The 27,429-nt window shown below is 43.2% G+C and overlaps 1 protein-coding gene across 1 annotated transcript; it reads left to right on the top strand.

Annotated features, from left to right (window-relative positions):
• On the top strand, positions 1–27,429 carry LOC144704165 (MICOS complex subunit). The gene is made up of 12 exons (XM_078576451.1): positions 1–204; positions 282–348; positions 852–1,532; positions 3,577–3,705; positions 3,790–3,933; positions 4,037–4,114; positions 4,656–4,748; positions 4,817–4,936; positions 5,061–5,138; positions 5,290–5,469; positions 26,462–26,563; positions 27,053–27,429. Exons 1-12 carry the CDS (start codon positions 194–196, stop codon positions 27,284–27,286), a joined length of 1,917 nt encoding a protein of 638 aa, XP_078432577.1. The 5' UTR covers positions 1–193; the 3' UTR covers positions 27,287–27,429.

Genomic DNA, 27,429 nt, shown 5'->3' with positions numbered 1-27,429 from the left:
TCAAGTTCAATCTCTCGCTCCCATAGCGGTCATTTGGGGGACAAATTCGCGCTACAAACTCCCACCCACCATTTCCAAGCTCCTGGGGAGGCCCGAAGAACCCTCATTTTCATTGGAAAGATCGCATCTTTCATTCGAGCGACAAATCGGTATCTTTTGAACGATCAAGGGTTCTCCCGAATTCTCAGGAACGATGCTGAGAAGGTGTTCATCTTATCTTTGAAGTTCATTTTATCGACTTTCCCGACTTGAGCTTTAATTTTTTGCTTTTGCATGGTCAGGTTGGTCTCCGGATTGTCGACTTCCAGATCATTTTCTAAATCATCTACGACTCGGGTTGCTGCGCAAGTAATTTCTGATAATTTTCTCTAAACCTTTATTGATGTCTGGTCGTAATTTAATTTTTATGCGTCAATCTTTGGAAACATCTCTCTGCACTTTTCATCCCCAACTTACAAGAACGATGCGGAAGAATTTAAGGCAGCAAGATTAAGAATTTTCACTTTAGAACAACTGGAGTCCGCAGAAACATGTTTCATAACTTGTTCCTCGCTTGCTAGAAAAGTTAGCTTGAATAAACCTCTGAATGCCTACCTGCTGATTAACCGATTTAAAGTTCTCTGCGTTCATTAGGAAACAAACCAGTCGCATACTTCATTTTATCCACCTTTTTTGTATTTTTTTCTTCGAAACATATTCTTCTCAGTTTCTGGTGAATTATACCCGAGTTTTATTCACTTTTGTGTTCATTGATGCGGAGTTGTGGTAATTTTCCTGGTTAAGTACCAAGGAGACGAGGTGTGTCATTTTTTTCTTCTGATCAGACTCTTATTTCTTTTGCCTATGGACAGACTCCCTATTTTCTATCCTCAAGATGTTCATCTTCATCTCCAGCAAAACCAGATACTTCCAAAGGATCAGGGAGCTCACTCAGAAACATAGCAATCGGAACTTTTCTGGCCGGATCTGCATTGGCAGCAGCTTATCAAACTGGATATATCGAAAACTTACAGTTTAAACATGAAAAACCGTCCAAGAAACAGAACACCGAGATTTCTCAAAACTCAGCAGAAGAGGTGGATTCCCAATATCAGGTTAAAGTCCCCGTAGATGAAGTTGTATATGAAAGCCCGAAGCCTGAGCCCGACACCGAAAGTCCAAATCCTGAGCCCAAATCTCTAGCTAATGGTGGAGAGGCGGCTTCGAATGAGGAGTCAAGGGATGTTTTCTCTGCCAGAGAGGAGGTTCCCTTGCAGAATCAAGAAAATATATCCGAGCCTCAATCAAACTATGAAGAACTGTCCCATACTGAAAAGGATGAGAGTCAGTCACTTGATTCTCTTGATGGGGTGTCACAGAATGCGGACGAGACGGTTTCAGAAGTTTCGTCTATTGAGATTCCTGATATTTCTTCCGAGGAACCTCATGATGTCCCACATTTAATGGATGGGGATTCGGGTGCAGAACTACTGGATGGAAATTTACCAAACAATGTCCCAGGCCATGGCCAGATTCCTGATGATGTTTCAGAGGTAAGTTTGGATATGCTGAAGACTCTCTAATCATTCTTCGTGTATACAAGCTTTTGTTCTTTATTTAGAATTTTTGAAGATTTTTTAATTGGAGTTATATTTAAAGTGCCTAAAGTGGAATGCTGAATATTCGATGGTTTGTAAACTCATTTTTTATCATCCAGCGGGATTTCCGGAGTATATATTTAAGTCACTTCGTTTGTTGATCACATTACATGTCAATCATATTATCATCGCATGGGAAGTAGATATTTATTGAGATAATGTCTGAAATATTTCGATATTTTTCTTAGATTTCTTGTTGTCTAATTCTTTACGGTTAGGTGCCCCTTCCCTCCTCTTATAATAGAGACCTTAATTAGGTCTCCAATGATTAATGGGTTTTTGGGGGAAAAAGAGTATGATAGAACGATAGAATGATAAAATAGGAAGATAACTGAGAACCCGTGCCAGCTACAGGCCCAAATCAACACTTATACCTACCAGGGAACGTCTCAAGTACAAAATCAGCCCCTCTTTTGGGAGCATCTCCCATAGGGAGTCGACCTTTCCATTGCTTCTCCAGCTTCCCTTCCTTAGTCCTTTCTACTGTGTCTCCAAGATAAGCGCCTGGACCTCCTAGGGAGTGTCTTCCACACCAAATTAGCTGTCTCTAGGGTGCATTTCATTCATCAATTTGATTTTGCCACTACATTTTCTTTTCTGCCCTCTTTTTTTTCAGAATACCGATGACTTAATCCTTGGATTCTCCACTGAAGGATACACGGGATTTCTGTACCTCTCACCTATCAATCCCAAATAAGTCGTGAGAGAGAAAAGGCTATATTTTCCTTTTTAGCAGCGCTGGGTCCTGCGAGTAGTTTTGTATGGTACCTTTCAAAACTAATCTTCTCGGAAAGTGTCTTTTTTCACTTAGGTAATGATCATGTGGATTATCTGTTGTATTGTATGGCGTCTTCGTCAAATGAATCCCTAAAACGTAATGCTTGGGGAAAAACATTATGGGGTTCGTGATGTTCGAAGTCTGGAATGAAAAACACTGCAGTCATTAAATGAAAGCAATGCACTTTATGGTCTCACCGGGTTGTTCTCCTTTATTTATGGTTCTCAAGCAAACATTCTGAGGGGGCCACGGGAAGTCTAATCCATTTAAGAACAAGAAGACAGATGGGAGACAAGTAGAGTTTACTATATTAGGAAGCAACTGTTTAAGGGTAAGGCTAATGATGAATCTGCATAGCTTTTGGATTATAATCAGTTTACTAGTGTATTTCCCTAATGATAAGTATGAAACGCATTTGTCTCCCTCTGATTTGGCCTGTCATAACCATCTTTGTAATCTCTTATAGAGCCTCTTTGGGGCTTTCCTTTCTCTCTGCAAGCTTAGTAATCTTCTTTGTGTAAATAAGATTCTGACCCCACTTCACGTAACTCCTTACAGTTTTCTCTAGTTGATCTCACACTCCTTAGGAAGATAGGCTCTTCCTGTCGCCCTACCACTCTCTACATTCTATAATTTCATTCTTCAAGTACTCCATTGCGTTGTTCTTCTGGAGCCCTACGCTCAATTACGACTTCCTACATTTGGTTCAAGATTAGCTTATCGACTTATATTTTATTCAGATTTCTATTGATATCTCGTGGTCGATATCATAATCTCACAACCATTTATTTTCTGTCCATATTTTTATTCATTTTAATCTGCACCACCGGCTTTTATAACTTGTGATCACTCTTAATTGTATCTCATATTTTGATTCGTGTGAAGTATTTGTATCAGATCATGCAACAGCTTTTGTGTTCAATCTACGTGGTTCATTTTATATTTGGTATATTTTTTCAAAAACAGTATTTGGTATATTTTGATTATTTATGTTTAATTAATGATCATGGTACTGCCTTTGGAACTCATCCTCATCTCCTCTTGCACGGACCATCTTTATTCTCACATTTGCTTTTTCCTTTTCCCATAATTCATCTATTTTCAGCTTTTTATTTTTTTAATTTTCTTACCAACACATGGTGTGAATGCATCGGTTGGCAGGAATATGCCTCACCCAAAGCAGAGATAAGTCCGCCTTCAAGCGTGGATTCAGATGACGAAGAAATATTTGCAGTGCCAGTTCATTTGGAAAGTCCTGAAAGCTCTGTTTCGTCAAATGAAAACGAAGAGGTGTGCATGGCATTGCCTTTAAAAGAATTTCACTCAATGACGAACCTCTGATATTCTTTCTTGAATTTATGAAATTGTGAGTAGGTTTCGCGTGAAGAGCCAGTGGAATTAGATATTCCCAAGGATCATAAAATCATTCTTGATCTGATAGATGCTATTCATGCTGCTGAGGAAAGGCAAGCCAATTCAGACCACCGATTGTTTTCTCTGGAGAAACAGAAAATGAAGGTTTGGTCGTTTTGGAAAAAAAATAGATTTTCAGTGTTTTATTGATCTGTTTTGATTCTTGCCAGTAATGCTCTGAAATCCTAGACATTGTAAATTCATTCAGGAGAAATACGAGAAAGAGCTGCGTGATGCCAGAGCAATGGAGCTGATGTACGCAGAAGAGGCAGCTATTCTTGACAAGGTATTTCCTCTTGATATTTCCTTGGATTCGGGTTCACAGACATTGACAGGTGACAATGATGGGAACAACTCGTCATCATTCTCATCTGCATCCCGAATGAAGAGGAAAAAATCATCATAGTTATCGTCATTCTTGCAGAAGAATGAGGAGGGCAGTGATGACTCGTCATCATCCCTTGTCATTTGGAAGAGTGAAAAAAGGGAAAGTGATGAGAGAACGATGATGAGTTGTCATCTCCGGTCAACAATTCAAGGATATAGAACAGTGATTGTGATGAACTCATCATCTCGGTGAAAATCAATCATGAGGATCATGATGAGTCATCATCATCCTCTTGGCAAACCTTATTTCGGATTTTTGATATCTTACTTTGAAAATCTCTGTAACATTTAATTTCCCAGCACAGAAATAAATGTCTCGTTATATCTATCTTGATATCCTTTCCGTTTATTCATCTAAGATATATTTTCAATGAAAAGAAGGAAGATAACCTGAAATCGGTGGTCATATTTATCTAGGATATTGAACTTTTGGTTTCCAGGAATTGAATAGAGAGAGGTTGAAGGCAGAAGCTGCGTTAAAACTGCTCGAAGAGAAAGCGGAAGAGAATCTGAGACTAGAGCTGAAACGGAAGGTATATCTCTAAACCCTAAACAAAGAATACCAGATATTCCTGGGAGAGACTGATTAACCTGTTTATAGGAGGAAGAAATCGAGTCAAGGATAACAAAAATTCAGGACCTTGGCAAAGCGGAGCTTACTGCAGCTATTGTAAAAGAGAAAGCATGTCACATGGAAAAGATGAGCGAGGCTAATCTTAATGTAAAAATCTCCCGTGCCTTTGTATTTTCAGCTTTCCAGATGAGCGAGGCTCTACCTCCTATTAATTTGTGTAGTTCAATCCCTCTACATGATTAAGATGTTTGTGTTCAATGTTTCATGACAGATACAAGCTTTGTGTATGGCGTTTTATGCTAGATCCGAAGAGGCTCGTTTAAATTCCTCCATTCACAAACTTGCTTTGGTGAATTCTAGACTCTTATTTTCCTTTTGGTTTCTTATTTTTAACTTAATAGTCATGCGTTATTATATTTCCTGTCTTTTTTCCACGAATTTTTTTTTCCTTCGACACATTTGTGACTGGCCTTGGAAAATGCATGAATATTCTTTGGTAGGGGACACTTGCCTTGGAAAATGCGTTGTCCAAAGGGTTGCCAATTAGGGCAGAAATCGACTCCCTCCAGTCATCACTTGTGGGCGTTGACCGAGACTCACTTTTGGATTTAGTTCTTGCTTCTCTTCCAGAGGATACGATGACAAATGGTTCGCAGACCTTGTTACAATTGCGTCAGAAGGTAACAGATTTATGACATCCTTTCTCTCAAATTTTCTTTATACATTACTGGGGTCAGTGCAGCATACATTACCCTATTCAGCTAATCACTCATCAGAAACCTTAACATGGCTTCTTTGTTTCTATGTCCTAAGGAAGTGCATGATAATTTTTCATAACTGCGCAAAAGCAAATATAAGCCTCCTTTTTTATTCGTTACATAAATTTCGTTTTTAATTTTAATTCCTATTTTCCTTCGGTTATACATTGACAAACACTTACTGAAAACCGGAACATATGTCCAGCGTTTGTGGAAAGTTGAGTGATACTTTGTAGTACGTGTTCAGGACATACAATAAAACATGTTATCATGAAAAAACTAAATTGGAATGTGACTACTTTGTTATTTGAAAAACAGCTAAAAGGGTAGTTTATGTAATATTTTAGATTTGAATGAACACTTCCCAATTTTGCCCCAAATATGATTACTTGGGGAGGAGTTTCTCCCTACCTTGCTGTTCTTCTATCCCTGCCTCTGAAGTCACAATTGTTATCTTTAAAATGTTGGATTGTGCTTTGGATCTTTATTCTCTGGTGATTTAGTCATCGATATCAGTATTGAAAAGAAGAAAAATATACAATTTTAATCTCTGGCTCTACGATACCTTGCCCTTGCACCTCAATGCCTCTGATGAGATCCTGCTCTATTAATGCCACCCAGACGAATTTTCCTATCTTTGATAATTATATAGTCGCCTTACATGATTTACTTGTTACTCATGGGTGCTTGACCTCTCTTTGTTTTTATCCGAGTATCCTTTCAGAGGTTTACATGGAGGTAACGTAGGAGCTTTCGTTCCTTCTTCTTGGCATTGTCCTTATTTTCATTTTCATCTTCCTCATTATTTTCCCATGTTTTTTTGGACAACGTGTTGTGAATCTGTTAAGAGCCTGGCCCTTACACAATAACGGCTGTGTGTGGAAAGTGTAACTGCATGAAATGTTGATATCAAGATGTGTCAACCAGTACTCAAAGCAAGAACAATCCAATACTGCAAAAATTGAGATGGATCCGCGAAAGTTTCTAAAAATAGGAACCATTCCAAGAACAGCAGAAAAGAAAATTCAAGGAGACTATAATCTACTCAAGAGCATGATATAGGTAAGAGAATCCTGAGCGTAATCAGTATTCCCTCATTGACAATATGGAGCATCTCCAACTCTTGCCAACTGCTGCTTTCTTAAAAAGTGATGACGTCCAATGAAGAAAGCTCCTCTCCTTTTATTAAAAGCTTGCGACTCCCACCAACTTTATTCAAAGGTCATACGTGCTGCACATGTGAAATGACAGCGTCTCCTCTTTGTCTCATGATAGGTCTTTAGAGGGACCTTATCAGAATGTTGTTGCCGATGTATAATCATGTGAGAGAGGCCATGCTTTAGGTCTCGATCTAGTATGGTCTTTTGAGGGGAAGATGGCGAATAGTAGTGACAGAGGTCAAAAGATGCAGAGATGGTTGAGGTCGCATAGATTGAGTAAAAGAATCACACTTCATTACTTGCTAAACGGAGACAATATATCCACACGGAGTTACAGCGGTCGATTATAATGGCTAGGTGTGTCCTAGAAGCGTCTGCGGTGACATATAACCGATAATAAGTAGAATGCTAGAACGAGAAAATTGGAAGATAGTGTAATGATTCTGTTTCAAGAACATAGATAAGTAATAAAACCGAAAGAGATTCCTCTCCATAAACATACCAAAAATAGGATATCCTTAAATTGACTATATTTCACCGTAGAGTTACTTGCAGGAAGTAAATATTACTGAAATCAAATAGAAAGAGAGTTAGCTGAATCGATCCCCTCTCGTAGAATGCTTTGATTGAGCTGGATCGGCATCTTCCTATCTCAGGAACTGGAGAGTCTCCAAGCTTCCTCCTGCAGTGACTGTTCCAATCTTGAAAGAATGCCTGATCCTCCACAACCTTCCTCCTGTCAATCTTCATGCAAAGGACACATGCCAGATACATAATGCCTGCATGTGTATGATGATGACGCCATCCCTTGTTATTATGATGAGTCCTTTAAAGGAACTTATCAATATATCAGAAGAACAATGGCAGTCATAGGCCCAGATTGGCGACTGTAACCCTCAAGAGACAATGTCTCTTTCCAAATCAGCCCCTGTCCAGTTTCTTTCCTGCTTAGCAGCCTACTTCTTGTTGTCTGCCTTTCTGAAGGAAGGATGACATCTGTCTAACTGGAAGTTATCCGACTTGTAATATGACAACGATATCCCTGATATGCGTAGGGGATCGTGACATCATGTCAACCCTCTGAGACCTCAGGGTGACCCGATGTCCTGGATATTCTCTTCTTTGAGCATATCTATTTTTTGTCACTACCATGGACCTCATTGTAAGAATGGAAGAAAGACTATCTATTTTTTGAGCATATATATTTTTCCCAATTTCGAAGTGAAATACTTAGTTAATTTTTTTGTGATTCAATATTTGTTGGTGTAAACAAGAAAATGATTCTCTTAATGTGAGAATAGTGATTACAAGGGTTTATATAGGGGGCCCTAATGGGCCAAAGATAGAAGGGGCCAAATATAGAGAGGGCCAAACATAGAGAGGGCCAAATAATGCTCAACACTCCCCCTCAAGCTGGAGCGTGGATGTTTTCCACACCCAGCTTGGAACAGAGCTCTTCAAACCGAGGAGCATGAAGCCCTTTGGTGAAGATATCTGCTAGCTGTTCAGCGGACGGAACATATGGCGTGCAAAAATTTCCCGATTCAAGCTTCTCTTTGATGAAATGACGATCAATCTCGATGTGCTTTGTACGGTCATGCTGAACGGGATCATGAGCAATGCTAATCGCCGATTTGTTGTCATAGAACAGCTGGACAGGAGAGCTAACTGGACACCGTAGTTCCCGGAGGAGCTTGGTAATCCAAAGTGCTTCGCAAAGACCATGCGCCAGAGCACGGAACTCCGCTTCAGCACTCGAGCGGGAGACCACCTTCTGCTTCTTACTCCACGTAATCAAGTTGCCGCCCAAGAAGGTGCAATAGCCCGATGTGGACCGTCGGTCGACGACAGAGCCTGCATAATCAGCATCAGTGTGGACTTCTAGACGCATGCCTGTATGACGATGAAATAGTAATCCACGACCAATGGTGCCCTTCAGAAACCGGAGGAGACGATGAGCAGCATGAAGATGACTCTTGCGAGGAGTCTGCATAAACTGACTCAGAACACCCACTGAGTAAGCAATGTCTGGACGAGTGTGGGTGAGATAAATCAGTTTGCCCACAAGTCTTCTGTATTGTCCGGGCTCAGCAAGCTCCTCATTCTCGTCGGCACCGAGTCGATGGTTCGCATCAATCGGTGTCGAAATAGGCTTGGAATCCTCCTTTCCAAGCTCGCAGAGAAGATCCACCGTATACTTTCTCTGACAAATAAAAATCCCGCTCGAAGAATATGCCACCTCTATGCCAAGAAAATACCTCAACGGGCCAAGATGGCGAATAGCAAACTCCGACGAGAGATACATGGCCAGCTCAGTAATGGTCGCCGTATCATCACCCGTAATAATGATGTCATCCACGTACACAAGCAGAATAGCGACTCCCCCTGACGTGGAATGGCGGTAGAAGAGGGTGTGATCTCCATTACACTGACGATAGCCACGGCGCTTCATGGCCGTCGTGAAACGACCAAACCACGCTCGAGGAGATTGCTTCAAGCCATATAGTGCTTTCTTCAGGCGACAGACAACAGAATTCGGAGACGACGGCACTAAATAAGTATAGCCTGGAGGTAATGCCATGTAGATCTCCTCAGTCAAATCGCCATGCAGAAAAGCATTCTTCACATCATATTGCTGCAAAGTCCAGCCACGATCCGCAGCAAGAGCCAAGAGGATCCGCACCGTATTCAGCTTGGCAACGGGGGCAAATGTCGCCTGATAATCAATGCCATGCTTCTGAGTAAACCCCTGCGCCACAACCCGAGCTTTGTGCCTCTCAATAGAACCGTCGGAATTATGCTTCACAGCATAAACCCAACGGCTACCCACTAGATGCTTCCCGGCCGGTAGAGGAACCAAATCCCACGTCTCATTTTGAGCAAGAGCACGAAGCTCCTCCTCCATAGCCTGACGCCAATGCGAAAATGAAAGTGCAATGTCCACCGTCTTCGGAAGGGAAGTGGCATCAAGTGAGGTAAGAAGTGCATGATAGGATGGTGAGAGACGGTGAGACGAAATGGATGCCTCTAAGGGATAGAGAGGAGAAGAACGTGAAGAGGGCAGCACGGCTAATGAGGATTCTAGAGGTGGGGAGGACGACTGAGGCGGGGCATTGGAAGAGGACGTAACAACCCGAGGTCTTCGACGAGCGAGAGTAATACCATAGCGTTTTTCAGGCGGGCATCGGCGGATAGGAAGTGGTGGAGGCAAAGAAGGTGCTGCCGAAGAGGAGAATTCAGCAGCCGGGACAGGAGGAGGCTCCACATGAGGGACGGAGATGGGGGCCGGAGAGATGTCGGGAGGCACAATTTCTGGAGGCGAGTCGGGAGGCACAACTTCTGGAGGAGACACGACTGGCGGGGCCGGAGAGGATGGACGAGAGACGGATAACGGAGGAGATGGTTGAGGGAGAATTAGGAATTCAAGTGGATCGGATGAGGGTGTTGATGAAGGTGGCTCTGGAGAAGAGGAAGAATAGTAAGGGAGAAATTCATCGAAAGTGGCATCTTTAGTGATGACGAACCGATGAGAGGGTGGATGATAGCATACATAACCTTTTTGCGTGGAGGAATAGCCAACAAACACGCATTTCACAGCACGAGGGTCAAGTTCATCACGACCAAGGCGATGGTTAGGCGCATAACAAACACATCCGAATACACGAGGGGTAAGATTAGTTCGGAGAGATAGGGAGGGAAAGGCATGCTGAATACGGTCAATAGGTGTGGAAAAATCAAGCACTCTAGACGGAAGGCGGTTAAGGAGATGGATGGCGGTGGAGACGGCTTCCCCCCAAAGATACTTGGGCACATGCATATGGAAGAGAAGGCTCCGAGTCATTTCAAAGATGTGACGGAATTTACGTTCGGCAACGCCATTTTGTTGGGGTGTATATGGGCAAGAGGTTTCATGGATAATGCCTTTGTCTTGAAAGAAGGTGCTTAACGAGGTATTAACATAGTCTTTAGCATTGTCGGAGCGGAAGCGACGGATGGATGTAGAGAATTGAGTTTGAACAAGTGAGTAGAATTGGGGAATAACACGGGATATCTCCGATTTATTCTTTAAGAAATAGGCCCACGTGAAACGAGTTGCGTCGTCAATGAAGATGCATAACCATCGAGATCCGGAAGTGCTGTGAATAGGGGAAGGTCCCCACACGTCGGTGTGAATAAGAGAAAAAGGAGTGGAAGAATGAGAAGATGAGATAGGATAAGAAGTGCGATGATGTTTCGCAATTCGACAAGCATTACAAACAAATTGGTCCACAGAATGGCCTTGGAAAAGTTTTGGAAAGAGACGATAAAGGGTAGCAAAGGAAGGATGGCCGAGACGTCGATGAAGAAGCCACAAACGCTCGTGAGAAGCCGAAAGAGAGACTGCCGTAGCAGCAACAGCAAAAGAAGGCGAAGAAGGTCGAACAAGATAGAGCCCCTCATGCTCCTGAGCAATGGAAATCTTCCTCCCCGACACCTTATCACGATAAAAACATGAATGAGGTGAGAATGTAAGATCGTGATTCAAATCGCGAACAAGATTCGACAAGGAAAGGAGATGATGAGTTAGGCGTGGAACATGGAGAACTTTAGGTAATTGCATAGAGGAAGAGACGGCCACACGACCAATACCCGCCACGGTGAGAAGATCGCCGGAGGCCGTTTTGACTTTAGAGGATCCAGAAACGGGTTCATACGTTACAAAAGCTCTTGGATTAGGGGTCATATGAGCGGTGGCACCGGAATCAAGAAGCCAAGTGGAAGATGAAGAGGGATTGTCGGAAGGAGATGGGGGTGGAGGAAGAACGGTGGACATACCTGCGTGGGCCAAGGAACATGAGCCCACGACTGGAGGATCAAGCAAGCGGCGGAGGCGTTCCATCTCTTCCGGAGTAAAGCCGGCGGGCGAGGCACCAGTGGGAAGAAGTCCGTATGGCATAGGCACTTGACCCGGAGGAGGCACTTGGCTGACGGAAGGTGCGACGGTAGCAAGGTTGCTCTGTTGCACGCGCTTCCGTTGAAGCTTGTAGCACGTCTCCTTGGAGTGGCCCCGCTTCTTGCAATAATTGCAAAAGAGAGAGGGATCACCCTTTGGAGACTCCTCAGACCGAGTAGTCGGACCACGCGGCAAAGAACCGGGTGGTGTAAATGCGTCGATGGGCGCGCCGGAGAGGACTGAGCTACAAGTGCCGTGACCGGGGTCTGCACCTGCTGGAAGCGAGATTCTTCAATTCTGGCACTGCGAAGAGCATCCTTGAAGGTAAGCTCCTTCTCCCGATGGATTAGCTGAGCCCGTAGCGACTCATACTCCGGGTTCAGTCCCATGAGGAACTGGAACACCCGAAGTTGAAGAGTGTACTTGCGATCCACCGAGTGAGGATTTGGTGGCATGTAGTGGTCGATCTCATTCCACAAGGAGATGAGCTCCGTACTGTACTCCATAATGGTCCGGTCCCCTTGCCGCAGATTGGAGGCCCGATGCACCAACTCATACAAAGTGGCGATATTATGCTTCTTGGAGTGACTCTCAAGCGCCGCTTCCCAGACTGCCTTAGCCGACTCCAGGGACAGAAATTCACCCTTAACGCTGGGTGAAATGCTGTCCAAGAGCCAGCGATGAACAATCCCCTCGACATCCAGCCAATCGTAGTACTTCGGATCGGTCCGAGGAGGTCCGTCTTCCAGAAGGTGGCGCATGAGACGCCCCTTTAGGGTAATTTGGACGTACTGGCGCCATTGCAACAGATTAAAGCCAGTGAACATGCCATCTGGCGGCATCCGAGGCAAAGAGAAAGGTCCTGGGGAGGAAGACCAGTTTCCCGACTCAATAGGCGCCGCAGGTGCATGTGGCGTCGAAGCCGGCGTCGAGTTTGGCGTAACCGAGGAGGTCGGAGCTTCAGGTGACTCAGCAGCAGCAATAGGATTCGTCATTGCTGAGATTTGGCCAAAGGAGAGGTGCTGAGATGGCTTGGACAGCACAAACGGCAGATGAAGGCCCAGTCAAAGCAACGCCCACAGTCGAAGCAAAGCTCACGGACGGCAGGCCGGACAAGCGTGCAGGAGGCTAAGGACAGCCAAAGACAAGCAAAGACAACCGTGCGCGGCGGTGGGCGGCCGTGCGCGGCTGTGTGCAGCCGTGCGTGGCGGAGCGCGGTCGTGCGCGGCTGTTGCGGTTGTGCGCGGCCGTGTGCGGCTGTGCGCGGCTGCGTGCGGGGCTGTCGCGGCTGTGCGCGGCCGTAAAAGCTCTGCGCGCGGCCGAAGAATGCTGCGCGCGGGTTGCGGCAGCTGCGGCTGTGCGAGGGCGACGGCTGAGCGCAGAGGGCAATGGCGGTGCGCGAGATCAGGCTGGCCGGAGAGCTGCCTGAGATCTGAGCGCAGGAGGAGGAGAGTCCCAAGAACCCAGATTAGGGTTAGGGTTAGGGCTCTGATACCATGTAAACAAGAAAATGATTCTCTTAATGTGAGAATAGTGATTACAAGGGTTTATATAGGGGGCCCTAATGGGCCAAAGATAGAAGGGGCCAAATATAGAGAGGGCCAAACATAGAGAGGGCCAAATAATGCTCAACAGTTGGGAATGGGCTGAAACTGGTTCTTTGGTTCAACATTCCCAAAAATCCTAGTGGACATCATGCATCTGGAAGGCATCTGATAGAGTTCGCGTCTCCATTGGGTAAGATTTTTAAAGGGTAGAGAGAGAGAAAGAAGAAGAAATAAATTGACAATAGGCCCAAATGGGTACCTGAGCCTTTCTGGGTGGATCTCTCAGCCAATTTCATGGCTTCTTATCTGCCGCTTTAGTTGTGGGTTTCATGTATATAAAGGGAACTATTCCCAAGGGAACCATTTCATGCATATTAATGTGTAACCAACCTCTCTTGAGACTACCTGAGAAAGAGAGGGCAAGAAGTGCCTCTGAAGGGAACCACTTTGAATGTGTTTTTTGGGCTCGTAAGGAGGCTCTATAAATGAGACCTTTCCCTGCAAGACTGCGGGGAAGAACCTTGCCTGAATTCGCAAAGGCGAGTGGCTGGTCCGGAGATGCTCAAGATCCAGAGGAGTTGCCAGGTCGATGAGGCATGGCTCTCTATCCTATCTTTCATTTCTTGATTTTTTTTGGAAAAGAATCTTTCATTTCTTGATTTCTCTCACTCATCCTGCCTCTACTGACGGATCCCTCTATCCAATCTCTGTTCTGGTCAAGATCAAACCGTATTGTACGTATTAGCTACTGATATAACAATTTCTTGGCTATTATGTCTGGCCTCATAACAGAATGCCCCCGATAGGAGTTGGGATTGGTAACAGATTCTTTGGTGTGACTAAGAATGATATGATGCCAGGATGGGTGTTCAAGAAAGCAGCAGCCTAGCATGGGGCCATAACTACCCTTTAAGAACCAATCTGATCCCATAAATAGGAAGGCAATCTTACATCCCTGGCAGCTTGAGGTCTACAAGAGGAGGAGCTGTCCTTCCTCTCTACCTGTTCCTCCATATATCTCTCCAATTGTGAACATTTTCTTGATCAAGTTGTACTCCTCTTGATTGAGTTTTTAGTGAATTACATTGTTGAATTGCTGGAGTTTCTTGATCCGCGAAGGAGAAGACTATTTTCTAGGTTACGTTGTTTAATCAACCAGAGGAACATAATAGCGCACCAGTGATGCACACGTGATGCACACCCCAGGACTCCCCCCCCCCTCCCCCTCTATCTCTTTCTCTCTCTCCCTCACGCGCCCTGGCCCTGGGACATCTCAGTCTACTAAGCCGATTATCCTTGTCTTCATCCTTACTCTCCCTTCCTCTTTCATGGCGACAACTGAGACAACCATTTGGGATTTGTTGAATCATTTTGAAGGATTTTGATGGATCATCGGAGCCGTATCAGAGAATATGGAAGTTGCATGAATTGGAGTTGAGCTTGGAGATCTGCTTCAAAGAACTGGTAACAAGCTGATCCATCAGCTCCTCCACTAAGGAAGTCAGGTCGCACACTATAATGGGCTTTTTTTAGTGCCCAATGACTTTGCATAACTTCCGGCTCCTTTTTCATTCATAGAAATACTAAACTTGCGAAAGGGCTGAAAGAGTCCCTGATAATGTCTGCTGCATGTAACCTCGATAGCTTGAAATGATGAATCATTCACACGATCCCCAACCCCTCTTTTTACAGGTATTTGCATCATTTTTCTTATCATTTGCTCTTCTGCATGTTTTCCCTTGGGATGGCAGCCGAGCAAAAGGATACTAAAGTCATTTTTACATTCTCCTTTCTCTGTCTTCCTCGGCAAAGTCCCATTCCACCACCTCTTCTTTCTGGGCGACATCCTTCCAGCCTTGTCTCCCTCTCATCCTCTATCCCTGGCGACGATCTTGCCGCCCGCATCTCTTCCACGATACATAATGATAGGATCCCTGCTAGGATCCTGACAGAATTGTGTAGACACTCTTGGGCGAGAATGAGAGAATAGAGGAAGTAGAGAGAAAGAACAGAATTTAAGAGAAAATGTTCAAGTTTTTTATTACTCAAGTAGGTATATATACAGGCCGTTTAAGGGCTAATTTACTGTTCATAACGGCTAGTAAAAAACTAGCCGTTATTGTCCCGATTTTAAAATCGGGTAGTGGGCCCCACCGAGCTTGGCCCAAGATATCCCTTTTATTTGACACTCCCCCTCAAGTGCAGGAATGTATACTAGTCATTCCAAGCTTGGACACCAGATATTGCATTTGTTTAACTGGTAAACCCTTTGTAAAGATGTCTGCACACTGCTCCTCTGAGTTGACGTGCTCTGTCCTGAGAATTCCTTGCTCCAGATGATCTTGTATATAAAATCTATCAATGTTCACGTGCTTCATTCGATCGTGATAAACTGGGTCATGAGCAATGCTGATGGCAGACTTGTTGTCGCAGCGTATGATAAGTGGTGTAGAATATGTAATCTTTAAGTCATCAAGTAGGCTTTTGATCCACATTGCTTCATCAATACCCTTTGACATTGCTCTGAACTCAGCTTCAGTACTTGACTTTGCAACCACACTCTGTTTTTTACTTCTCCATGTGACTAGGTTTCCCCCAAGGAATGTACAATATCCCGTAGTAGACCTGTAATCAAGACGAGAGCCAGCAAAGTCAGAATCAGTGTATAAAATAAGATCTAACTTACCTGTTTTCCTGTATGTGATGCCCAGCCCTGGTGTTCCCTTCAGGTACCTGAGAATTCTGTTAACAGCCTGAAAGTGAGAGTTTCTAGGTGAATGCATAAATTGACTACGTACATTTACCGCATAGCATATGTCAGGTCGTGTATGTGAGAGATATAATAGTTTTCCCACAATGCTTTGATTAGAACTAATTTCGACCTTAGGGTCATCTTCACTAGTGGTTAATTTGTGATTAACTTCTATTGGAGTTTCGCTTATATGACAGTTCATATGTTTGGTTTCATTCAGAATATCTAGAATATATTTCTGTTGTGTCATTATTATCCCTTTACTAGACCTTGCAAACTCTATGCCTAGGAAATACTTTAGAGGTCCTAATTGTTTAACCTGAAAGTCCTTGTTTAAACGTTTTTCAAGATTCTCTATTTCTATAAGATTGTTTCCAGTGACGATAATGTCATCTACATATACTAATAGAATTGTAATCATTCTATCATCTTGAAGCTTAAAAAACATAGTATGTTCCCCATTGCTTTGTCTATAGCCAAGGCTTTTCATTGCTTGGGCAAACTTTCCAAACCAGGCCCTGGGTGACTGTTTCAAACCATACAAGGCCTTGCGGAGTCGACATACTTTACCTTGACTTAGTTGATCCTCATATCCAGGGGGAATATCCATATAAATCTCTTCCTTTAGTTCTCCATTAAGAAAGGCATTTTTTATGTCATACTGATTTAGTGGCCAGTCTAGATTTACTGCTAATGAAATAAGAATCCTAATGGTATTAATCTTTGCAACTGGAGCAAAGGTTTCTTGATAGTCAATTCCATATGTTTGTGTATACCCTCTGGCTACCAAGCGTGCCTTATACCTATCTAGACTTCCATCAGATTTACATTTTATCGTATATACCCATCTGCAGCCCGCTGATTTTTTGTCCTTTGGTTGATTAACTATCTCCCATGTATTATTCTGTAGTAGTGCCTTCATTTCCTCATCCATAGCTTCCTTCCATCTAATGTTCTTCATGGCTTCAACTGGGGATTTCGGTATTTGAATGTCTTGTATTGTAGTGAGAAATACTTTATATTCAGGTGAGACCTGTTTAAAATTTAAATAGTTTACCATGGAATATGGTACAGGTTTCACACAAGTTCGTTTTTCCTTCCTTAGGGCTATTGGCCAGTCTATCCCACGGTTATCAGTTTCAATTTCAGTAATGTTACCTTTTTCTCCCCCTTCACTCAAGTCCACAGGGTCTGTTGATTTTTCCTTCTTCTTCCTCTGATAGTATTTGGGGTATGGGGTCAATTTGTGTATCCCTTCCAGCTCTCTTGTTGTGACTCCTGTTTCATTTGTTTGATTCATATCCGTAGGTTCGATCTCATTTGTCTCAGTAAGGGAATCGTCAAATTCCTTCTCTGGTAATCTAACTTCTACACGTACTTCTTGGTCAGTATCCATATTTGGTGTTGGTGTCTCTTTACTGGTGAGTAACTGAGTTACATCTTTATGAGCTTCAGTACCATGTGGCTTGTAGTAGAAGGATGTTTCATCAAATACTACATCTTTGGATACAATATACTTTCGAGTAATTGGATGATATAACTTGTATCCTTTTTGAGTAACAGAATATCCAATAAATACACACTTCAAACCTTTTGTAGATAGCTTATTCTGTTTATGCGTATGATTGTATACATAGGCAACACACCCAAAGATTTTAACAGGTAATCCTGTTTTTAGTCACACATTAGGATAGTGCATTTCCACTAACTCAAGTGGGCTCTTAAAATCTAGAGTCCTTGAAGTAAGTCTATTCACTAAGTGGGTAGCTGTCATGATTGCAAATCCCCATAAGTTTGCTGGGACATTTCCTTGCACTAGTAAAGTTCTTCCCCTGTCCACTATATCACCAATTTTCCTTTCAGCAACTCCATTTTGTTGTGGAGTATAAGGACATGAAGTCTCATGTCTTATACCTTCACTGGTAACAAATTCTAGTAATCCGTTGTTTAGGAAATCTTTGGCATTGTCTGTTCTAAGTCCTTGTACTGGATCACCAAATTGTCTCTTGATCAAGGCACATAACACCTTGATATTTTGAGTCACTTCGTGTTTGTGTTTCTGAAGAAACACCCAGGTATATCTACTATAGTCATCTACACAGAGTAGGAAATACTTGAATCCTAGTATATCCTGTTGTGGAGAGGGTCCCCAAACATCGCAGTGAATTATTTGGAAAGGTTTAGTTGAGTAGGATTTACTTGGTGGATAGGTAGTACGTTTAAACTTTCCTAATTGACACGCTTCACATATCAAATTTTCCATCAAACAGTTTTTGAATAAATGCGGATACATTTGTTTTAAGAGGAAGAAAGATGGATGACCCATCCTTTGATGAATCGCCATAAGTGACTCCTTTGATGTAGCAGTAGCTACTGTTTTCGTTTGATCTCCTCCTAAGACTCCATGTTTTTGGCATGGAAGGTAGTAGAGTCCTTGTTGGACTTTAGCTAGTCCAATCCTCCACCCGAGTTCCTTATGACACAAATAAGCATCCAGATTATCAAACAGAACAGTATACTCATTTATCTTAGCTAACTGTTGAACAGAGATTAAATTCACAAACAGTTTTGGAACATGTAAAACATTTTTAAGTTTGCCAATTGGATGTATGGCCAAATTGCCTATTCCCACTACTGGAAGTTGTGTTCCATCAGCAGTTTGTACATGCTTCCCAGGAGCAAGTTTTTCATATGTCATGAAGGATTCCTTCCTAGATGACATATGGTCCGTAGCTCCTGAATCTAGGATCCAAGCAGTTGTTAGATCCTTAGTAAACAAAGCTATTTGTGTTAAAAAATCATTGTTACCCGTATTGGTCATTGAGGTGGAGCCGATGACAGAACCAGAGTGAATGATTGTCTTCAAATTTTGAATTTCCTCTATCACCTTCTGGAGGTCCTGCATTGAGGGAAGAGTATTACCAGAATTTTGTTCCTGCTGGGCTAGATGTGCTCTTGCAATGTGGGGAGGCTTTCCATGTAGTTTCCAGCATTTCTCTTTGGTATGTCCTCTCTTTTTGCAGTAGTTACAGAATATATCCTCTTTGTTAGTTTTTTCTTGATCTCCCTTCTGCTGGGGCTGACCTTTTGCTATATAAGCTGTACCTTCAATGGCTCCTTTAACAGAATTCAAACGACTTTCTTCTTGCATCACCTTGGATTCAGCCTCGTCATATGAGGGTTCATCTTCTCGGTTGTAAAGCTGACTCCTGACAAGTTCGAATTCTGGTCTAAGACCATTAAGGAACTGACAGAGGCGATTAGTTGCCTCATGGGCTCTAGCCACTGGATCAGTAGAGGGTGGACGACAATGATCCAGCTCATTGTGAATGTCTCTCAGTTTATTGGAATAGGTAAGCACATCCATGTCTCCTTGCTTGAGAGTATATGACTGGACGATGAGAGTAATTATCTTCGTCTTGTCATGCTTCTTAGAATGATTTCTATGGACGGCTTTCCATAAAGTTTTAGAAGTCGCGTATGATGTGTACCTTGTGAGCTGCTCTGAAGAGAGAGAATCAAGCATCCAACCAAATACGAATTCCTCCTCCATGGTCCATCTCTGGAAGTCTGGATGATCTTCGTTTGGAGGATCTTCAGTCAAAAGGTGTAGAAGATTGCGAGGCTTCAAGGCAGCTTGGATTGTTCTTGACCACAGGAGGAGATTGTGGCCATTGAATATATTGCACTTTGCAAGTACCGGAAGATGTGTCAGCCATCGATCCGGGACGATCAACTGGTGCCCAGATGATGTAGACGATACGGCCGGGGCCTGAATCTTCACTGACTCCTCAGTCATGGTGTAGACGCAGCGGAAGCAATTCTCTGGACGCTTTAGGTAGCCTCCCGTAGGATGCTCTTAAGCTCCAAAAAACAACAAATATCAAATGCAAGATCAGAGATCCTGCTCTGATACCATGACAGAATTGTGTAGACACTCTTGGGCGAGAATGAGAGAATAGAGGAAGTAGAGAGAAAGAACAGAATTTAAGAGAAAATGTTCAAGTTTTTTATTACTCAAGTAGGTATATATACAGGCCGTTTAAGGGCTAATTTACTGTTCATAACGGCTAGTAAAAAACTAGCCGTTGTTGTCCCGATTTTAAAATCGGGTAGTGGGCCCCACCGAGCTTGGCCCTAGATATCCCTTTTATTTGACAGATCCTAAAATTCTCATCTGGCAGGTTGCTTAACTGGTAGTCCATGCAACAGATAGAAGATAATGGATTGTGGGCCCATTATGTTGGTCATATTCAGGAGGGTCTTTCTTCGGGTGTAGATAAATCTGTTAAATGCGACCCTTGCAGATTGGGCCAGGTGATTATGCAGTAATGAAGGCAACCTTGTAATGGGCTTCTTGCTGAGGTGGCCTAATGGCTGCTCCAAGGGGGCGACCAAAGTGGAGGATAGGGTTTGTTTACTTGGACAGTTGTCTCGAATGGAGGAATAAAAAGTAAGTGTTAAGAAGTAACAGGATTGTCAGCATTTGGCTGATCAGAGGAGAGAAGGCAAGGAAACTGGAGGAACCCGCTGCACTGGGAGCAGTGGAATAAAACCCTAGAAATGTTCATTTTGATTCTGATAAGTTCTATGCAATGAAATACAAGAGGAAACACAAACACAGAGCAGATCGGTGCCCTGTTGACTAACGCCGTTGACCAAGAAGTTACTAAATAAAGTCCCGAGGGTATTTCCCTATAAATAAGACGGAGGTCCAGGTATGAAAGGGGGATTTTTCTTGAAAGTAACTCGGCAGTTACGTCGGGAGGCCGAAGCAGCTGGAGAGAGTTCGACAGCTGATCGGAGGGAGGAGCACGACTCGTCGGGCCGCCCAAGAACTAGGAGTCACTAGAAGTTGGAAGATTCGAGAGGCATCGTCAAGATCTTGGCCGATCGCGGAGGAGCAGCCTCGGGGTGAGAGTATCCCGATCCGCGAAGATCTGATCGGAAGAGATCTAGAAGTTGTAATTTCGAATTCGGAAGACATTAGGGAAGAAATAATGAATTTCGAATATTGATACTTCTACTTGTATCAATCTGGTATCAGAGCAAACGATCCGCGGCATCAACCGTACCAAATATCGAGATCGGCAAGGAATTTGACGAAAGCACTCAACGATAGCGGAACAGTGATTGGTCAAGATTTATTTGGGCTTGGGCAAGCTATCCAAGATCATTATGGAAGACAGCAAGGAAAAAGGGAAGGCGATGTGCGACGAAGTACCTGTACCGGCGGAGATCCTGGTCGGCATAATGCAACAGCTCCAACTTATGAATTCGAAACTGGAAACGATTCCAGCTTCGGCGCCTAAACCAGTCCAAGAGGGAGAACCAAGGTACAATCGAGTCCAGACACTTCAAGACAATCCTTCTGACCAAAAGAATGTATACCGCAAGGGAGACTTGCCTTATTTCAATGGCGCCAATGCACAGATGTGGTTGAACTTTGTTGAAAGATTCTTTTCAGTCAACAGACTCACCGACGACGAGAAGCTGCAGTTAGTCTCACTGCATATGGAAGGACCTGCACAGGGGTGGTTTATATACACCGAGAAGAATTTTGGATTCGATAACTGGCTGGTATTCCGACATTTCTTTGAAAAAAGATACAATTTCTCAGTAAGGACTCTCTGCATTCAGCTTATGAATCTCAAACAGACAGGCACCGTATCAGAGTATCGGTCAGAGTTTGAAGACTTGGTGGCTTTCTTATCACATATACCAGCAGACGTCCAAGAATCGGCGTATCTCAAAGGGTTGAAACCTGAAGTACGCGTAGAGGTAAACAAATATCGTCCCTATGGCATACAGGACATTATGGACTACTCGCTTGAGGCAGAGAGTAACTTGGCCATTTTAGATGGACAAGAACAACCGGCGCCAGTTGTTCCACCTGCTCCAAGACCAGCTCTCAATAACTATCAGAGATCGGTGGTGGCAGGAAGAGGGGAAGGTCCAGCTCAAAGACACCCCCCAAGAGAGGCACCAAACCCAATCAGACAAGAAATACCTCCGAAGGAAAACAGGAAGAGACTTACTCGACTCTCCCCTGAGGAATTTTTACAAAGGCGAGAAAGGGGTCTATGCTACAATTGCAATGAGAGGTACACTCCAGGTCATAGATGTCAAAAGAAATTGAGTATATATATGCTTCAAGAAGATGTTGAAGAAGAAGAGCAACCGATAACGGAGGAAGACCTCATGCAGCTGGATGAAGCACCTCTGATATGAGGAGAATTTATGTCAATTCAAGGGTCAAAGGTGGTCACCGGGCCCAGACCCACTCCTTTCAGACTCTGGGGCCGACTCTACAACCAACGAGTGACTATTCTTATTGATGGTGGGGCCACTTTCAACTTCATTAAACCAAAAGTGATCCAACAGTTGAAGATACAGGTTACACCATATCATAAATTTAGCATTACCTTGGGTGACGGATTTCGTCGACAAACGGAGGGAGTATGTTTGAATCTCCCAATAGAAATGCAAGGGCTGACATTCACTCAAAACTTCATTCCATTTCCCTTGGGGAGTTGTGATATTATTCTTGGCGTACCCTGGTTGAAAACTCTGGGGTGGTTTCACTGTAACTATCACCATCTTATGATCAAATTTTATGTGGATGGGCAGGTCCATACTATTATTTCCGACCCAGAGCTGAATGCATTGAGATTTACAAAGTTTGCCATTGATCAAGCTCATCAAGAGTGGGAAGAGTCAATGACCTACATTAACGACGTCAAAGATCAGCCTGCATAATCAACTTATGAGGTACTTGCTCTCTCTCTAGATCATGGTCTGCCTTGGTTAAGAGAATGTTACCCATATGTTTTTGAGCAACCGACCGAATTACCCCCATTCCGTGATTGTGATCATCGAATACATCTGGTTCCCGGGGCTAGTCCAGTTAATAAAAGACCTTATAGATACTCACACACCCACAAAAATGTATTGGAAGAGTTGGTACAAGAACTTCTGGAATAAAAAATTATTCAACACTCCAATAGCTGCTTTGCAAGCCCAGCATTATTAGTCAAGAAAAAGGATGGCGGCTTTAGATTATGTATTGATTACAGAGCTTTAAACCAGTTAACAGTACCCAACAGATTTCCAATCCCCATGGTAGATGAACTGCTGGAAGAGTTGCATGGGATGACGGTCTTTTCAAAAATCGATCTAAAATCCGGATATTATCAAGTGAGAATGCATCCTAGTGATATTCACAAGACGGCATTTAAAACGCATCATGGCCACTTCGAGTTCCAAGTTATGCCATTTGGATTGTCCAATGCTCCGGCAACATTTCAAGCACTTATGAATTCTATTTTCTACCGACATCTTAGGAAGTTTGTATTGGTGTTCTTTGATGATATCCTAATATACAGCAAGGATTTCCAACAACATGAGCAACACCTTAAGGTTGTATTTGACTTACTGACGAGTAATCAGCTTCATATCAACCCGAAGAAGTGCAAGTTTGGGTGTAAATTCGTCGATTTCCTGGGTCATATTATATCAGCTGAAGGAGTGTCCACAGATCCCTAAAAAATAGAGGCAATAACACAATGGAAGACACCTATCACTATCAAGGAATTGAGGGGATTTCTTGGACTGACTGGTTACTATCGAAGATTTGTGTCAAATTATGCGGCCATCGCCCAACCTCTGACCACCCTTCTGAAAAAGAATTCCTTCCATTGGACAGAAAAAGCTGATGCTTCCTTTGAAAGTCTGAAACTAGCCCTGTCCAGGACTCCGGTATTGAGGTTACCAAATTTCTCATTGCCTTTTATCATTGAGACAGACGCCTCAGATATAGCCGTGGGAGCTGTTTTATTGCAAGAAGGCCACCCAATAGCCTATTTCAGCAAGGCCTTTCCCAACCCCACACGGTATAAATCCGCATACGAGAGAGAGCTCATGGCAGTAGTTTGGGCCGTCAACAAATGGAAGCACTATCTTATGTTCAACAAATTCATTATACACACAGATCAGTTTAGCCTACGCTACTTAACAGAGCAAAAAGAAGTGCCTACTCAATACCACCGATGGGTGTCAAAATTATTGGAATACAACTTCGATATTCATTACAAGGCAGGGAAGAAGAATGTGGTAGCTGATGCATTGTCTCGCTCTCAACCAGAGATCTCAGGAGAGTGCCTCTCACTTTCGATGACACATTGGCTGGACAAGATAAAACTCATGCAAGAAGTCAAAGATGATCCGAAGCTGGGAGAAATTTATAAAAGAATTGAAAGTGGCAGCGAACAAAATTCCAATTACACTATTTACCAGGGGTTACTACTTTACAAGGGAAGAATCATCTTACCGACCAACTCTTCTTTAATTGCTGCGATCCTAAAGGAATTCCATGATTCGAAGGTGGGAGGACATGGGGGTTTTCATAGGACCCTCAAAAGAATAACTCAACAAGTCTCCTGGCCCGGTATGAGAAGGACTATCAAGACATATGTGAATCAATGCCCAACATGTCAACAGCAAAAATCCTCCACATTAGCACCAGCAGGACTGTTACAACCTCTACCAATCCCCAATGAAATCTGGGAGGATATCACCATGGATTTTATTGAGGGTTTACCCAAATCGGAAGGGTTTGACTCCATTTTGGTGGTGGTTGACCGCTTAAGTAAATACAGTCATTACATCGCAGTCAAGCACCCATACTCGGCTTCCACTATTGCTGAAATATTCGCTAAGGAGATTGTCAGACTGCACGGGATACCAAACTCCATTGTATCAGATAGAGGCAGCCTGTTTACCAGTCACTTCTGGAAGGAATTACATCGACTGCAAGGCACTCAACTCAAATTCAGCTCATCATACCACCCAGAGACAGACGGTCAGTCTGAAGTCACCAACCGAGGGTTAGAATGTTATTTAAGATGCTTCACTTCAGAGAAACCTAAGAATTGGAAGAATTGGCTACACTGGGCTGAATATAACTATAATACTTCCTATCACTTCGATCAAGACTACTCCCTTCAAGGCAGTATATGGGTGTGATCCACCTTCACTGGTTCGCTATGGGTCAACTTCCTCCCCTTTCGATTCTATTGACCAGCTGCTGGTAGAAAGGGATCTTATGCTCACAACCTTGAAACTGCACTTATCAAAGGCGCAATCAAGAATGAAAATTCAAGCTGATAAACATAGACGAGATGAGGAATTTGTGGAAGGCGATTGGGTCTACTTAAAGATACGACCATACAGAATGAAATCACTAGCAAAAAGGGTGTGCGAGAAGTTGAGTCCAAGGTTTTTTGGGCCTTACCAAATTACTAAAAAGATAGGATCAGTCGCCTACAAATTAGATCTGCCCCTTACTTCCTCACTGCATCCTGTCTTTCATGCATCTTTATTAAAACGAGCACTAGGGTCTCCCCACCAGTATGCTCAACATTTACCCCCTTATCTGACTGATGAATATGAATGGCAGGTATATCCAGAGAAAATACTTAAGGTTCGGCAAACTCCCTACGGAACAGAGGTCTTAGTCAAGTGGACCAAACTCCCCATCAACGAAGCCACGTGAGAGTTGTTACATCGGTTTCGCAAATCATTTCCAGAATTCCAGCTTGAGGACAAGCTGGATCTACAAGGGGAAGGTATTGATAAGTTCTATGCAATGAAATACAAGAGGAAACACAAACACAGAGCAGATCGGTGCCCTGTTGACTAACGCCGTTGACCAAGAAGTTACTAAATAAAGTCCCGAGGGTATTTCCCTATAAATAAGACGGAGGTCCAGGTATGAAAGGGGGGATTTTTTCTTGAAAGTAACTCGGCAGTTACGTCGGGAGGCCGAAGCAGCTGGAGAGAATTCGACAGCTGATCGGAGGGAGGAGCACGACTCGTCGGGCCGCCCAAGAACTAGGAGTCACTAGAAGTTGGAAGATTCGAGAGGCATCGTCAAGATCTTGGCCGATCGCGGAGGAGCAGCCTCGGGGTGAGAGTATCCCGATCCGCGAAGATCTGATCGGAAGAGATCTAGAAGTTGTAATTTCGAATTCGGAAGACATTAGGGAAGAAATAATGAATTTCGAATATTGATATTTCTACTTGTATCAGATTCCCATTATATTCGCCTTAAAGAGGCAGATAGACTGTTACAGTTTTACTTAATGCTCCCTTACAAAGTGGGGAGTGACAGTATATCCCTGCGGTTTAACGAGGGTAAAGGTACCTGGTAGTCCTCTAACGGTGTGCTGTTGGGGTTTTAAAGTTCTTTTCTTACATTGCTGTATCCTCTTTATTAAAACGAATATTTTTTTAATATTTCCCATAGATGACCAAAAGGATGCGATCAGGAAAGAATTGGAAAAAAATGGAAGTCTATCTTTTATCATTGTTATTTGTTTTTATGTCTTCGATAAAATTCTAACTTTGTACCAATGTTCCATTGGATTGATGCTCACTCGAATATCAAACTCTGTGATTACTTTTTCCTTATGAACTTCTAATGATTGAAGTCCAACATTTTTTTATCGAAATCTCCTTGCAGTTTGATTCTCTGAAGGGAACTCTTCGACATTTTAGCCTTATTCCTGTCGGAGGAGGCGGCATGCTCGCGCATGCTGTGGCCCATGTTGCATCTGCTCTAAAGGTTAGTGCGTCAATGTGGAAGAAAATATAATCAAACCCATCTGTACATATGAGTTGACGATACACAGTGTGAAACTTATTGTAGACTTAAAAGCCAATCGATGTTCATTGCTGAAACTAAGTAAAATTCATTAGAGGCTCATCGTTCTGATAAACAATGTGCCTCATAGTGAAACCCAAAGATCATCATCAAAATCACCGTGATCATACTACACACAATCAGTATCATTGACGTCACTAACAACATGGACATGGTTACATTAGTAGACTAGAATGGAAAATAAGTTTGCCCATCGATGTATGCATCTGCCAAATCACCAATCTGATAGCAGAATAATCCATTTTTTGCTTATTTATTAGGCTCCAAAGTGGCACCAGCAACAAACATCATCATAATCATCAGTACATGTGATCACAAACATTTATCTGGAAAAAAAAGTCTGATCTTTTCCTCTATTACTTGGATCAACTCCATTTTTTCTGCTTGCAGATGAGAGAGAACAACACATCTGGTGAGGGGATCGAATCTGTCATCAGTAAGGTTGAAGGATTGCTAGCTGAAGGGAACCTCACTGAGGCGGCAGCTGTTCTTGAGATGGGTGTTTCTGGGACCGAGGCCGAGGCCGCCATCAGCGAGTGGGTTAAACTGGCCAGACACCGGGCCGTCACCGAGCAAGCTCTCTCTCTTCTCCGAGCATATGCCACATCCATCAGCCTTACATAATTTGGCGGTTAGCCTTTGACACATTCCTTGGCTGTTAAATCCTCCAGTTAACCTCTTTATTTTCTATCTTTTCTACCCTCTCTTTTTGGGGCTCTAGTGTCGATCTGTTTTTGGACAGTTAAGAGTCGATTCCAGAGTTTTTA

This window comes from Wolffia australiana, chromosome 6 (genome assembly GCF_029677425.1).
Source record: "Wolffia australiana isolate 7733 chromosome 6, ASM2967742v1".
Taxonomy (NCBI): Eukaryota; Viridiplantae; Streptophyta; class Magnoliopsida; order Alismatales; family Araceae; genus Wolffia; species Wolffia australiana.
This window is presented reverse-complemented; position numbering and strand designations above follow the sequence as displayed.